This window comes from Typopeltis vanoorti, chromosome 26 (assembly GCF_054136105.1).
Source record: "Typopeltis vanoorti isolate ZY-2024b chromosome 26, IOZ_Tvanoo_1.0, whole genome shotgun sequence".
Classification (NCBI taxonomy): domain Eukaryota; kingdom Metazoa; phylum Arthropoda; class Arachnida; order Uropygi; family Thelyphonidae; genus Typopeltis; species Typopeltis vanoorti.
The window spans coordinates 24,160,115-24,174,746 of record NC_143574.1 but is presented as its reverse complement, the minus strand read 5'-3'; the positions used below and the strand labels follow the sequence as shown (position 1 = coordinate 24,174,746).

General features: G+C 35.8%; 1 protein-coding gene across 4 annotated transcripts in view; it reads right to left on the bottom strand.

The window, feature by feature from the left end:
• The window catches only part of ida (anaphase promoting complex subunit 5 ida), a 267,488-nt gene extending 253,317 nt beyond the window's left edge, over positions 1 to 14,171 (bottom strand). The window contains exon 1 of one of the 4 annotated variants that reach the window (XM_090415176.1): positions 14,097 to 14,171. In XM_090415176.1, the coding sequence (XP_090271302.1) occupies positions 14,097 to 14,102 (6 nt within the window). In that variant the 5' untranslated portion in view covers positions 14,103 to 14,171. Of the gene's footprint in view, positions 1 to 12,598; positions 12,618 to 13,888; positions 14,002 to 14,096 lie in introns of those variants that run through there. The other 3 variants (XM_090415179.1, XM_090415177.1, XM_090415178.1) reach the window with 3 other exon arrangements.
• Between the last annotated feature and the right edge of the window lie 461 nt (positions 14,172 to 14,632).

The following is a 14,632-nucleotide window of genomic DNA, read 5'->3' as shown; positions in this document are numbered from 1 at the left end:
GATAGCAGTAATCCTAAGGGGCTTTTGTACTTTACATACACTAATCCCAGGAGCAAGGGGGAGGAATTTTTGGAATTGGTTAATTCATCCTGGGCAAAGGTTATTAGCATTAGTGAGACATGGCTGACAGAAGATGATATAGTTAGTGGGAAAGAATGCAAAGGGCAATGTATTCAGGAAAGATAGAGAGAAAAGAATTGGGGGGGGGGGATATTGATGTTAGCTGATGAACTGCAACCAAAGAATGCAGAAGTAGAAGTTCAACTGCAGGCCTGTGAAAATATCACATCTGATGCTATCTGGTGTGAGATTGAGGCCAGCAGAACAAAATATACAGTTGCATGCTGCTATAGACCAGGGGATGGAAAAGATGATGGAGATAGTATGCATCAGCAAATAGACTCAATGAGTGGAAAACAAGTAACTATTATGGGGGGGGGGGATTTCAACTATGGGAACATACATTGGAGGAAGGAAATGGAATTTATGCAGTTACTAAGGTATAATTATTAAGAGATTAAGCATGTGATACAGAGAAAAAGGGCATTGTGGAGGCAGAATAAGAGAAGTGGAAATAACCAATTTCATGAGGTCTACAAAGACCAGGCAAGGAGGGTGACTTGGTTGGTGAGAGTAGCTAAAGAGAGGTATGAACAGCAGTTAGCTAATGAAACCAAAAAGAATCCCAGGGAGTTCTTTTGATATGTATCCAGCAAAAGAAAAAATGACTATGGAAGGATGACATTGATTGGAGAAAATGGTATAAAGACAGCTGTTGCAGAATGTGTGATGGAGATACTTAATGAGCAGTTCATAAACATCTTTCAATCTTGTGAATGTGACTTGATGGAAAGATTGAGAGCAGTTGATGATGGGGAGGAGAGACTGACTATAAGTGAGCAAGAGGTGTTTGGGGAGTTGAGTAAACTAGATGTAAATAAGGCTGTGGGATTTGATAATATATCACCGCATATTCTGAAGGAATGTGCCAAGGAGTTGACACCGGCCTTGACATATTTTTTTAATATGAGTCTTACATTTGGTCAAGTTCCTAAGGAGTGGAAGGAGGGCAAGATTGTGCCACTTCATAAAGGAGGTGATCAAACTCAAGCATCAAACTATAGGCCTATCTGTGTGTCAGGTGTTGTTGGAGAAGATTGTGAGAACTAGGATCCAGAGTTGGGTTGACAACAATGGTATTATCTTTGATGGACAGCATGGATTTGCTAAAGGGAGGTCATGTTTTACTTATTCTGCTTACTTATTACAATAAAGTGACTGCTTCCTTGGACAGAGGAGAAGGATACACAGTAATATACTTGGATTTCGCAAAGGCTTTTGATAGAGTACCTCATGATAAGTTGACAAACTATCCAGGAAAAGGAAAGTCACTAGTGGAGTGCCTCAGGGGTCTGTTTTATGGCCATTACTGTTTAACTTGTATATTAATGATATTGGCGAAGATTTGGATGGAGATATTCAGTAGTTTGCAGATGATACAAAGTTGGGATGAACCATAAAGAGTAGTGAAGATGTTGTGGCCTTGCAAGAAGACATGAATAAATTGAGTGATTGGGCAAGCAAATAGGGATGTGAGTTCAATGTTGCAAAATGTAAGGTTTTAAAATTTGGAAAACAAAGATGGGATGCAGAATTTATGTTTGGTGAGAATATATTGTTCGAGGTAGAGGAAATAAGAGATCTGGGAGTGATAGTGGATAAGGATCTAAAATTTAGGGGACACGTCGCCAAAATTGTGAAGACAACACAAAGGCTTCTGGGAATGATGTGGAGGACACTGACATGTAGAAGTAGGGCGATTCTTGTTCCATTGTATAAGGCTTTGATTCGGCCACGCATGGACTATTGTGCCCAGATTTGGTCACCGGGTTTTCAGAAGGATGAAGAGATGTTGGAAAGGGTCCAAAGGCGACTGACTAAGGTAATTTCTGACCTCTGGAATGTCAAGTATGAGGAAAGATTGAGAAGATGAAATTTGCAGAGTCTGGCAGAGAAGAGGAAGAGGGGAGATATGATAGAGACCTACAAGTTGGTAAGGTGTTGTTATAGGATCAATGGTGGAGAAGTTTTACAGAGAATAGTGGGAGATCAGGGGAGATCCAGAGGTCATCCCTGGAAACTGTATAAAGAGGGTGTGAGTAGGGGAGTGAGAGGCAGGTTTTTTCCATGCAGAGTTTTGAATGATTGGAATGCCTTGCCTGAGAGTGTGGTGTCTGCAAGGAGTTTGAGTGTGTTTAAGACACGGTATGATGAGCTGTGTGTGTGTGATAAAAGGATCTCCCAGATGAGTCTTTGACTCCATGAGGTCTTGGGGTAATAATAATAATTATCTGGGACAGCATGTGACAGAATATACTAGGGGTTTGAGAGTGTGCTCAATCTAGTAACTGCATCTGAGAAATTGACTATAACCAATACGACCATGTTGCCACCAACTAATTAGATTGATCATATGGTCTTGATCTGGGAGGTCGCTAAATGTGTGGAATTTTCAGTTAAGATGGGGTATATGGGGAATTACAGGGCTGGTACGTATGACAAACTTCGAAGATTGCTTACATCAGTGCCATTGCATGTCACTTCAAGGGCTCAGTGTTGACAGTGAGGGAGTAGTGGTAAAGAAGTGTTTGAGGGAAGTAATAGCAGACTGCATACCTAGAGTCAGGACAATAAATCAAGAAGGGTGTTGAATGAATATCAACATTAAGCTGGAGCTGCAAAAAAAAAGAAAAAACTGTGAAGGGAATTCAAGGAGAAAGGTGACCAGCAGGCACATAATATAAATCAGGGGCAAGAAAGGTAACCAGTGTGGTAAGAAAGGCAAAAGCAGAGTATAAAAGGAAATTAGCAGTACAAGCCAAACATAATCCGAAACAGTTCTTTCGATATGCTGCAAGTAAAAGGAAGAATGAATGTTTATAGCCGAATGATTTTAATGAATGCCAATGGTAGGGAGATAACTGAATCAGTCAAAATAGTAGAATTACTACTACTACTAACACACTTTGTAAGAGTATATCATTAAGATGAATATGGGAACTGAAGTAAATGAAATGGAGGTGCACAGCATATTACAGACCCTTAATGTAAACACGGCTATCCGATTAGATGGTATATCAGCTCAAGTTTTATGTGAAGGTGCTAGGGTATTGTAAGTGCCTTTGACCACATTGTTTAACATAAGTCTCAGCTCTGGGTTAGTCACAAGGGGGTCGAAAGAGGGGAGGAAATAGTTCCATTGCATAAAAAAGGCTACAAGACAATGCAGCAAATTACCAACTGATCAGTATATCAAGAATTGTTGTCAGGGTACTGGAAAAGTTGGTAAAGAGCAAAATACAGGAATGAGTAGAGGGAAATGAGATACTGTATGGGGGCAACACGGTTTTGTGAAAGGTAGGTCATACATCAGTAACTTGTTCATGTTTTATAATACATTGATGACAGCTGAGTTGGATAAAGGTAATGGGTTAGCAGTGATAATACTGGACTTTGCAAAAGCCTTTGACAGGATACCACATGGAATTCTAATCAATAAACTGCAGCACAAAGGGATGGATAGAGGGTTGCTGAGGTGGATAAGAGGGTAGTTGATGTTGATGGAGAGATATCAGAGTAGTTTACGGGAGTAATCCAGAAGAAGGCTTGTGACTAGTGACATGCCACAGGGCTCTGTTCTTGGGCCACTACTGTTTAATTTGTATATTAATGATATAGGAAAGGATCAGTTAATTTTCAGTTGTTTGCTGATGATGCAAAGTTGGATAGAGTAAGAGTTAATACAGATGATGTTAAAATCATGCATAATCTGGATAGACTGGCAGTCTGGGCAAAGGAGAAGGGATATCAGTTTAATGTGCAAAGTATAAGGTAATGCAGTTTGGGATGAAAAGATTGCCAGCTATATATACCACATTGATGGAACTATACTCTAGGAAATTGATAAAGCCAGAGATTTGAAAGTGTTAGAGGATAGGGAATTAAAGTTCAGAGGGCACATAGCAAAAGGAACTAAAGCAGCCATCAGATTACTTTGTTACTGAAGAATACTTTGATGAGCAGAGACAAGCAGGTTATTATTCCTCTTTATCAAGACCCTACTTGACTACTCATTCAAATCTGGTCACTTAGAAGGTGATGAGGAAGAGATGGAGAGGATCTAGAGGTGAGTGACAAAGATGGTAGCAGGTCTATGGAATGAACCTTATGAGAACAGGTTGAAGATTTGTGAGTTACAGAAACTGGTTGACAGGCAGAAAAGGGAGGGTATTGAGGTAGAGCCTCAATGCCCTCCCTTTTCTGATAATGGAGTGAAACCGCACTAGGAAACGAATTTAATACTTCCAATACTTCGTCTCAGTTACAGCGACATCATCAGAAAGTACAAAATGAGACTCGTAACACACACAGACAAAGGCAGTACAAAACTGAAACACTCCGAAGAAAGATTCAAGTCCTAATTAGATGGGGCACCCTGTATGGACATCAGTTGGCAGCCTAAAAAGCAAATTGGGATCCCGAAGTATTAGTGTTTCCCATTCCCATGTTTTATGATGTTTTACACAACCATATTTATTTAAATTAGGCAGATTTTTAACAGCTGCAGCAGATTCTAAAAATAATCTTTCTGTTCTAAATTTACTATAATGGTGCATGATGTTTATTTTTCCAACTGATTCTGTGAGCTCTCTGCAAGGTCTGTATCCATGGTCTGCAAGGCCAGATTGACCACAGTCATGATTGCAGATGTATTTTTTTGTGGTTTTCCATTCAGATGGCAGCTGATCTTCCCGCCTGTCCATAGTAAGCCAACTTGCAGGAACTAGGAATTCTTATACACCTGGAACTGAGAGGGAGGAGGTGTCTTTAGTGGAGCAGATAAGGATAGCTAGTTTTAAGTGGGGCTGGAAAGTGGTGCAAAGATTGTATTTCTTTAAGATTCTTAATATTTTTTCTGATATGCCTCAGATGTTGCTGCTGCTCTTAAAAATCAGTCTACTTTAAATAAATATGGTTGCATAAAACTTCCTAAAATATGGGAAACACTAATACTTCAAGATCCCAGTTTACATCCTAGGCTGCAGACTAGTGCTGATCTAATTAGGACTCTAGTCTTTCTTCTACGTGTTTCAGTTAGTTTTGTACTGCCTCTGTGTGTGTGTGTGTGTGTGTGTGTGTGTGTGTGTGTGTGTGTGTGTGTGTGTGTGTGTGTGTGTGTGTTACAAGTTTCATTTTGTACTCCCTGACGATGCCACTATAATTAAGACATAATATTGTAAAAATTAAATACTTATACGCATGGATAGGCATATGTGTTCATCAGACATGTTGTAATAGATTTCAGGGTATGTTATGAACACAGAAGGATAAGAAAATAACTATTTATTAACTTAAGAGCTAATATTTTACTGGTATTATATCCAGCATCTTCAGAGCACACAACACAAAGTTTGTTACAAATTCAAGACAACCACAATCCAGTGTAACAGTTGGGCTAGTGTTATGTTGTGTGTGCTCTGAAGATGCTGGATATAATACCAGCAAAATATTAGCTTTTAAGTTAATAAATAGTTATTTTCTTATCCATCTGTGGATATTATACTGTGAAATCTATTACAACATTAAATACTTATTTTAATCGTTTCCTAGTGCTGTTTAACTCCATTAAACTTTTTCATGAGAATGAGTAGAATGGTTTGCCAGAGTCTATTGTGGGTGCCATGACTGTGAATGAATTCAAAGCAAAGTATGATAGATGCTATGCAAATGTTGGATAGTGCTTGGCATGATGTTTAGGGCCTCCTTTGATGAGTCTAAGGACTTCATGGAACAGTCTGTAACAATAATAATGATAGACTGTGTTGTCTGAGATGGGCATTTCTACAATGGATCTTATGTCTCCACATGGTGAGCCAGTAGTATATGCAGGCTTTTTTGGTGTTGAGGATTATATATTCATTTTTGCATTATCTACCAATATGTGAACAACTGGTGAAAAATATTTAACACAGCAATCAAATCTAGAAAAATGACCGAGTAGAGTAACCCCCCGAGTTACGTAAGTAATACGTTCCATAAACCTTTACGTAACTTGAATTTTACATAAGTCTAATTTGTAAATTGCTTAAGTGTAACTTCATAAGAAACTGCAATATTTATTATTATTATATGTATGTATATATACAGATATGTATATTATTTACACAGTATTATTTTATAAATGAAACATCATGCAGCAGTATTTAGCATTTACTCAGATATAAACTATAAAAGTATGAAAAATGCGAACTTTTTCCTTCACTATCGTATTCACTGTTGAAATAGCTCAATTTATATCCCGAGTTATTGTTGATATAATTTTCCCGTCTTCATACATACGAATTATTTTCAACTTTTCTTCTAAAGTAATTGCAAACCTTTGTGTTTTAGATTTATTACTAGTGCATTCGGTTTTGTGTTTTGAATCTATTTTAAGGGTAAATAAACAACGAACACTAACGGTGATAAACAAGTGACTAAACTAACCGCGCGAGGCATGGACTACTGATGAGTTGGGGAAAGGAGGAATTGTTTACGGAGTCCTTATATCTAATTGGTAGGTTTCAGTTTGAATGTTACAGCTTTTGTGCACTGGCCCTCTGCTGCTCTCGGCGTTTACCAGTAACCTGTCACTATTGTTACATTGGCTGTGAATGCCGAGTCTAGTTAACATTATGTCGTTGCATACTGCAATGAATGTAAAAGACGCAAACATGTTCATACGTGCTAGCAGTTGTAATTTTCGAGATTTATTACGTAACTGCGAATTTACGTAAGTCACATATTACGTAAGTCGGAGGGTTACTGTATATATATGATATGAAAAATAAATTAGTTTGAATAACTATAATACCAAGAATAAGAAAGAATAAAGTTTAATGATAAGATACTACTAGTTTCGTTGAAAAAATCAACTTCTTCAGGTATCAACGATAAAGCATTTACTCAGATATAAACTATAAAAGTATGAAAAATGCGAACTTTTTCCTTCACTATCGTATTCACTGTTGAAATAGCTCAATTTATATCCCGAGTTATTGTTGATATAATTTTCCCGTCTTCATACATACGAATTATTTACATAAAAAATAACAGAGACATTATAAAATTACATCAACAGAGCTAATATCATACTACAGCCTTTTATATCATACTAATATCGTACTATGGTCTTTTATATTAGATCTGTTGATGTATTATAGTCATCATTCAAACTAATTAATTTTCATAACATTATCTACGAATAAATATGAACGTCAATATATACACACACACAATCCACTGTTACCATAATCTTTCAACAGAGCTATGTGTTCATCTATGTACACACACCCAAAGACATATGGTCTAATTCATAAATTATGTTATGTTCTTAGGCAGTTCAGCTTTATGGCAATAATTATAGTAAATTTCAAATATATATTATGTAAGAAAAAAAATTCTTTGTTTCTGAAATTAAATCGTTCACATTTATATCATCTGCAAACATCTGAATATGTAAAAAGCAATAAAAAGTAGAGTTTGTGCACGATCTTTAGTTCTCTCATTTTTAAAATATAAATGTGCATTATTAGATGAACTCATCTGTGATGATTTGATTAGAATTTAATTTGAACTCTGGTTAACCATAAGTGCAGTAATATTTTTCAAGAATTTTAATGTTATCCTTTCCAAATCCTTATTCAGCTAAGTTTAAAACTAGATCTTACCAACTTGATGCTTTCAATCCAAAAATAATTTGAAACTAAATAAAACCTGGGATATACATTTAATAATGAAGTAAAAGACACCATAATAAACAGTACAGAGAAAAAATTCCAGCACATTCCAAAATTCAGTAAACACAAAAAACAGATTGGATGCTTTATTTTACCTCCTAATGCTTACAATCTACTTTTCCAAAGATCAATTAAAAAAAAAAAAAAAAAAATGTATCCACTGCAGCAACACAGTAGACAGAATGTACTCATGTGGAAAATGAAAGTGTAAAATTATTGTAGAATGACATCACCAAAATAGCTCTGATACACTTCATGTTGGAGGTTTAATGGATTATCAGCACTGAGAAAGGATTAAAACTAATTTTAATGCTTCCAATATTTTGTCTCAGTCACAGAGACATCTTCAGGGATTACAAAAAACTTTTTGTAACAACACACACAAATACAATACAACAGTGAGTGAAACTAAAGTCCTATCTAGGTGGTGCACCCTCTATGGGCATTTGCAGGTGGCCTACGATGTCAAGAGGGATTTCTGATAACTAATGTTTCCCAAATTTTGGGAAGTTTTATGTAACCGTATTTGTTTAAATTAGGTTGATTCCTGAGTGTAGATGTAGATTCAAAGAACAGTCTTTCTTTTCTGAATTTACTATGGTGGAGCATGGTGGTTTTTTCCCAGGATATCCTATGGGTTGTATCCAAAACATGGTCTGCAAGGCCAGATTGACTATAATTGTGATTGCAGATGTGATTCTTCTAATCGGATGGTCGTTGATCTGCCCGAAGTAAGCCAGTTTCAGGAACATGGTACTCCAGGCACCGAGAAAGAAGGGAACTGATCTTGGTGGAACGGATAAAGGTAGCAAGTTTACAGTGGGGCTTAAAAGCTGTATGGAGGTTGTACTTTTTTAACGATCTGGCTATTTTTTCTGATGTGCCACGGATGTAAGGTATGGTGATGGTATTTCTGAAGTCCTTCTGAAGAGATGGTTGGGGAATGAGAAAGGACTTGATTATTTTTTTTTAATTCTGTAATCATTGTAGTCATTGGAAAGGAGGGTGTTGTGTATGTGTTTCAGTTCGGTTGAAAGGGCAGTTTCACTGGAACAAAGATTGTGGGCTCTATTGGTTAGAGTTTTAATAATGCCATATTACTGAGAGGGGTGGTGGTGTGGAGAATTTGTGAATGTATCTACCTGTATGAGTAGGTTTTCTATATATAGAGAAAGAAAGGTTACCATTAGGAAGGCATGTTACTAAGGTGTCTAAGGAAGGGTAAACTATTGTTATTTTCCTTTTTCATCGTAAACTGGATTCTTGGATGTAGACTATTGAGGTGACTGAGGAAGGAGTCTAATGTGTCTAGGCCATGAGGATAATTGGGAACACATCATCTACATATCTTAGCCAGATAGAAGGTTTTAGAAGGGAAGAGTCTATGGCTCATTTTTCAAAATTTTCCATGTAAAAATTGGCAAGAGGGGTGAGGGGGGGAGGAACCCATGGCAGTTCCCTCTATCTGTTTGTAGATTTTATTCTTCCAAGAAAAATAACCAGAAAAATAACCTGATGGCAAAGGAAAAGAGCTCAAAGATATTGGAAGGAAAAACGTTTTCTAAGAGTATTAAGGTATCAATTGAGGGAATATTGGTAAACAGTGTGCCAATATGTCTGTGTTATTTAGGTTAGATTTTCTATTAGGGTTTTAAAATCTTCTTTTACTCTTCCCTTCTAAAACCTTCTATCTGGCTAAGATATGTATGTGTTCTCTATTTGGACTCATGGCCTAGACATTTGGATACAACCCACATTAGACTCCTTCCTCAGTCACCTCAATAGTCTACATCCAAGAATCCAGTTTATGATGGAAAAGAAAAATATCAATGGTTTACCCTTCCTAGACACCTTAGTAACATACCTTTCTTTCTCTGTATATAGAAAACCTGCTCATACAGGCAGATACATTGACAAACTCTCCAACCACAATATGGCATTATTAAACGCTAGCCAACAGAGCCCACAATCTTTGTTCCAGTGAAACTGCCCTTTTAACCAAACTCAAACACACACAACACCTTCCTTTCCAATAGCTACAATGATTACAGAATTAAAAAATAATCAAGTCCTTCCCCATTCCCTGACCATCTCTTACTTCAGAAATGCCATTCACGACACATCAGAAAAAATAACCAGATCGTTAAAAAAGTACAACCTCCATACAGCTTTTAAGCCTCACCATAAACTTGCTATCCTTATCCATTCTACCAAAGACCAGCTCTCTCCTCTCTCAGTGCCTGGAGTATATAGAGTACCTTGTTCCTCTAAACTGGCTTACTTTGGACAGACAGGCAGATCGGCAACCATCTGATTATAAGAACACAAGACATATATCTGCAATCATGATTATGGTCAATCTGGCCTTGCAGACCATGTTTTGGATACAACCCACAGGATCTCCTGGAAAAAAACACCATGCTCCACCATAGTAAATTCAAAAAAGAAAGACTGTTCTTTGAATCTGCATCTGCACTCAGGAATCAACTTAATTTAAACAAATGTGGTTGCATAAAACTTCCCAAAATTTGGGAAACAATTATTAGAAATCCCTCTTGACATCGTAGGCCGCCTGCAAACGCCCATAGAGGGCACACCACCTAGATAGGACTTTAGTTTCACTCACTGTTGTATTGTATTTGTTGTTGCAAAAAGTTTTTTGTAATCCCTGAAGATGTCTCTGTGACTGAGACAAAATACTGGAAGCATTAAAATTAGTTATAATCCTTTCTCAGTGCTGATAATTTTCCATTAAACTTCCAACATGAATTCTTCACAGCACTTAAGCCTCAACACACAGCTCTGATACACCTTATGTTGCATTTGCAGTATATTTGACCATTAGATGACTATTTAAACATTGTATGGAGATTCTCAATTCTGAAAGATTAAAGAAATTAAAATGAAGAATTAATAAAATAATTTTAATGATATATTTTATTTAATAATTTAAAATGCTAAGTGTAATTATTAGTGCATTATATGTTATTAATGTATATTTTATTCATAACAATTACTCATAATATAATTAATATTATGAGTAATTGTGAGTGGCAGAAGCAGAGTTGTAGAGTAGATGCCCTTCCTCGATGAGTCTTTGGACTCCCTGGAGGTGACAAATAATAATAATAATAATACGATGAGTCTGTCAACTCCACGGAGGGTATAATAATAATAATATAATTAATATCAAAATTAATCCATTCATCTAAGACTACAAAACCAATATGTGAAAATAACATTTTTTGTATTTTTATGAAACCTGTGAAAGGGATTTGGGGAGGGAGGGGATCCACTTGTTATGTAATTTTTGAGGCGCATTTATTAGTTTGTGACAAAAAAGGAGAAAGAGTCATCTAAAAATCCAAAAAACAGCATTATGTAATTTACAAAACAAGTCTTGTAAATTACATAATGTTCTGTTTCATTGATTATAATATAAAATATCAAATTTTGAATCTGTGGCCAACCTCCTAACCTAATCTGTCTTGGGAAGCTGCATATTATCAACACCTTAAAAAATAAATCAGCTCCTAAACCTCTGTCCATTTTTTTTTACATTGTTTTTGTTTAGTACTAGAGCAAAATAGAAATAAATTCAAATAAGTTAACTCCCTGGAAATGTCATGTAATAATAATAATAAAAAATTGAAAGCTACTGGAAGGGTGGGGGGGACATAAGATATACAGACACTGTAAATATTTAAAATGGAAACATGCAGTTATGCAACCATAGTAATATACAGCCATCCACACAGAGTATGATGTACTACAGGCTAACAGCTTTTTGTAAGTGAAATTCATAAACGTATATATATCAAAAAATCAAAAAAAATCAGCTAACACCTTTTTGTTCCTATATAGGGAGTAGGCAAGGCCATTTACCCTACTAACTTATATATATATATATAAAATACTAAGTATCAAATTACAATGCACTGCTCATCATCAGTACATAACAAGTACTCTTCAGTAAAATGCAACAATAAAATAATTACCAAAACTAAACTGTGTTGTAAAGAATAAAAAGAACTTAAGCTTATTATCATTTCATATTCAACATCAGCAACACAGTTCTCAAGCATGCTGAGTATGGTGTTTGCTGTTTATAACCAGTGATAAACAGCAAACAATGAATCCTTATTCAAAAATAATCAGATGTTTCTGATCAATATGAGAAGCAAACAAACAATAAAAAAAATAAACAGCAATAATATGAGGGAGTGTATCTGTACACACTATGTACTGGATCTTCCCCAGTGGAGTAGTATAAACAGCACATAACTACTGTTATCCAACAAAAGCAGCTACAGGTGAATGAAGAACAAACAGCAGAAACATTTGAAGTGATGCATATAGAAATACATGAGTGTAACAAGAAAATGTGTGGTGATTGTGGTAGCAGTTGAGTAATAGAATGGGAAACATTTTCCTGCACTTAAGTCCTTTGACATCAGTACAGCAATGGCTGAATGGTGCAGCTTACCTGAACATCACTAATAACCAAGTATATCCCCATTCATTGTGACCATTATCCTACATATAAACGGACAATTCAAATGGCATAGCATGCCATACCACAGATATGTTGTCCAGGAAGGGTTAAAGGAATATTATTATTATTATTATCTGAGGCCTCCAGGAAGTCAAGAACACATCGAGGGAGGCTGTAAATTACCCGACCCAGCTATCATACCTTCCCTTAAATGCATTTACACTAGATGCACTCACTATCCCTAGGGGTAAATTATTCTACTCACTCACTGCTCTCCGGGAGAAAAACCTAGCTCTTACTCCTTTAAGTTTATAGACCTCTATCATATCATATTTCTCTCTCTCCTGTTAACCAGAGTCTGCAATCCACATACTCGCAATCTGTACTCATAATCTAAATCCCATAATCTGGATATAATCTTTGTAACTCTTCTTTGCACCCTTTCCACAGCATCTTTATCTCCTTGGAACCCAGGAGACCAAATCTGCACACAGTAATCCAGGTGTGGTCTTATCAAAGCTTTATAAAGAGGCAAAATTACTTTCTTATCCTTACATGTAAAGGTTTGCGTCAACATTGCAATTATTCTCTAAGTTGTATTTGCAACTTTTGCTATGTGACCTTTGAACTTTAAATTCTTATCGTTCTTATCCACCAAGATCCCTTGCCTCTTCAGTTTCTTGTAGCATAACCCTGCTAATATAATATGCTGCTGGAACTCTAATCATGCCAAAGTGCATAACTTCGCACTTACTAACATTAAACTGACAGCCATTTTCATTTTCCCAGATTTACAGTCTATTCAAATCAATTTGTAATTGCTGAATATCAGTAGCATATGACAAGAACTTCACCTTAATGAATTACAGTAAAGTTCATTATGGTAAAGCACCTTCATAGAGAAGTTGGGAAAATGATTAATATGTCCTTCTACTGGAAAAGACCTAGGTTCAATTCTGATCATGATGTGAGGAATCCTCAATGTGAGTTTGCTAGGCAGTCTCATACAGAAGTAGAAGAGTTCCTCTTCCAAAACAGGAAGCCTGCCTGAGAACAAATTCGCTTAACAGATAAAAATACTATATGGCATGCAGATGGCAGACTGCATAGTGTATTATTATCATCAGGCCTCCATTGAGTCAAAAGACTCATCATATAAAGATATATATATATATATATGTAGAAAGTATTTTTACCTTGGGTGTAATTATGTTAAAGATAAAGATTTAAAATTGCTTGGTATCTTTAACATATATATATAAATATATGATGGATCATGTAGTGTAATGTTCTGCAGGGTGAAGTGGCTTATAATAATAATAAATTACTTTCTTCAGTCACGAGATGATGTCTGCCACAGAGATTCACTGCACATTTGATTTAATTGCAAGAATCAGACAATAGCTGTTGCATCAAGTCTTTCTAAAAGCTCATGTCAGGCCAAACAAAATTAGGTAATATATCTTACAAACTGGTCACTAAGGCATTCTACATTCTTAATGTGACACATAATCTTATGTTACAAGATTTTTTTAATCTTTATACTTTTATTTACCATGAAAATTTTTCCTTAAAATTAAATAAATAAAATACGTTAACGCCTTTTATTCTCGGGGAGTAGGCAATTTTAGCGTTATCTAAATTGGTAAATGACCAAGAGAGTGCAATCCTTCCTATTACTGTAAAGAAACTAGTTAGTTTGATGATCACTTTCTCCACATACACAACCTTATAAATTAATGAAATATAAAATTTTTATTTACTGGCATATATTTCCCGAATTAAATAATTTTCATTCAAGAACAGTGAAATACACTTATTTTTTAGCTCTGGCGAAATGATAATAAACGAGTAACCAAATGACTGTTTAGACAAGTAAAAATATATTCTTACAATTAGCCTTTTTTGCACCACATCACATTTAAATCCTACCGGTTCACATTTATCAAAAAAACCTTCAGTTATGTTTCGACTTATAAAAGTGTAAAGAAAACATCGTTTAAGTATATATTCAAGCAGCATATTGTATTATTATTATTATTATTATTATTATTATTATTATTATTATTATTATTATTATTATCTCAGGCAACTCCAAGGAGTTGACAGACTCATCGAGGGAGGCCCAACATCATGTCAAGAACAACTATTCGACATTCACACAGTAGCTATCATACCTCGCCTTGAACTCATTCACGATCATAGCACCCACAACAGACTCTGGTACCTTATTCCACTCATTCACCACTCTCCAAGTAAAAAACCTAGCTCCCTGCTGATCACATTCTTGCCCAGCTTC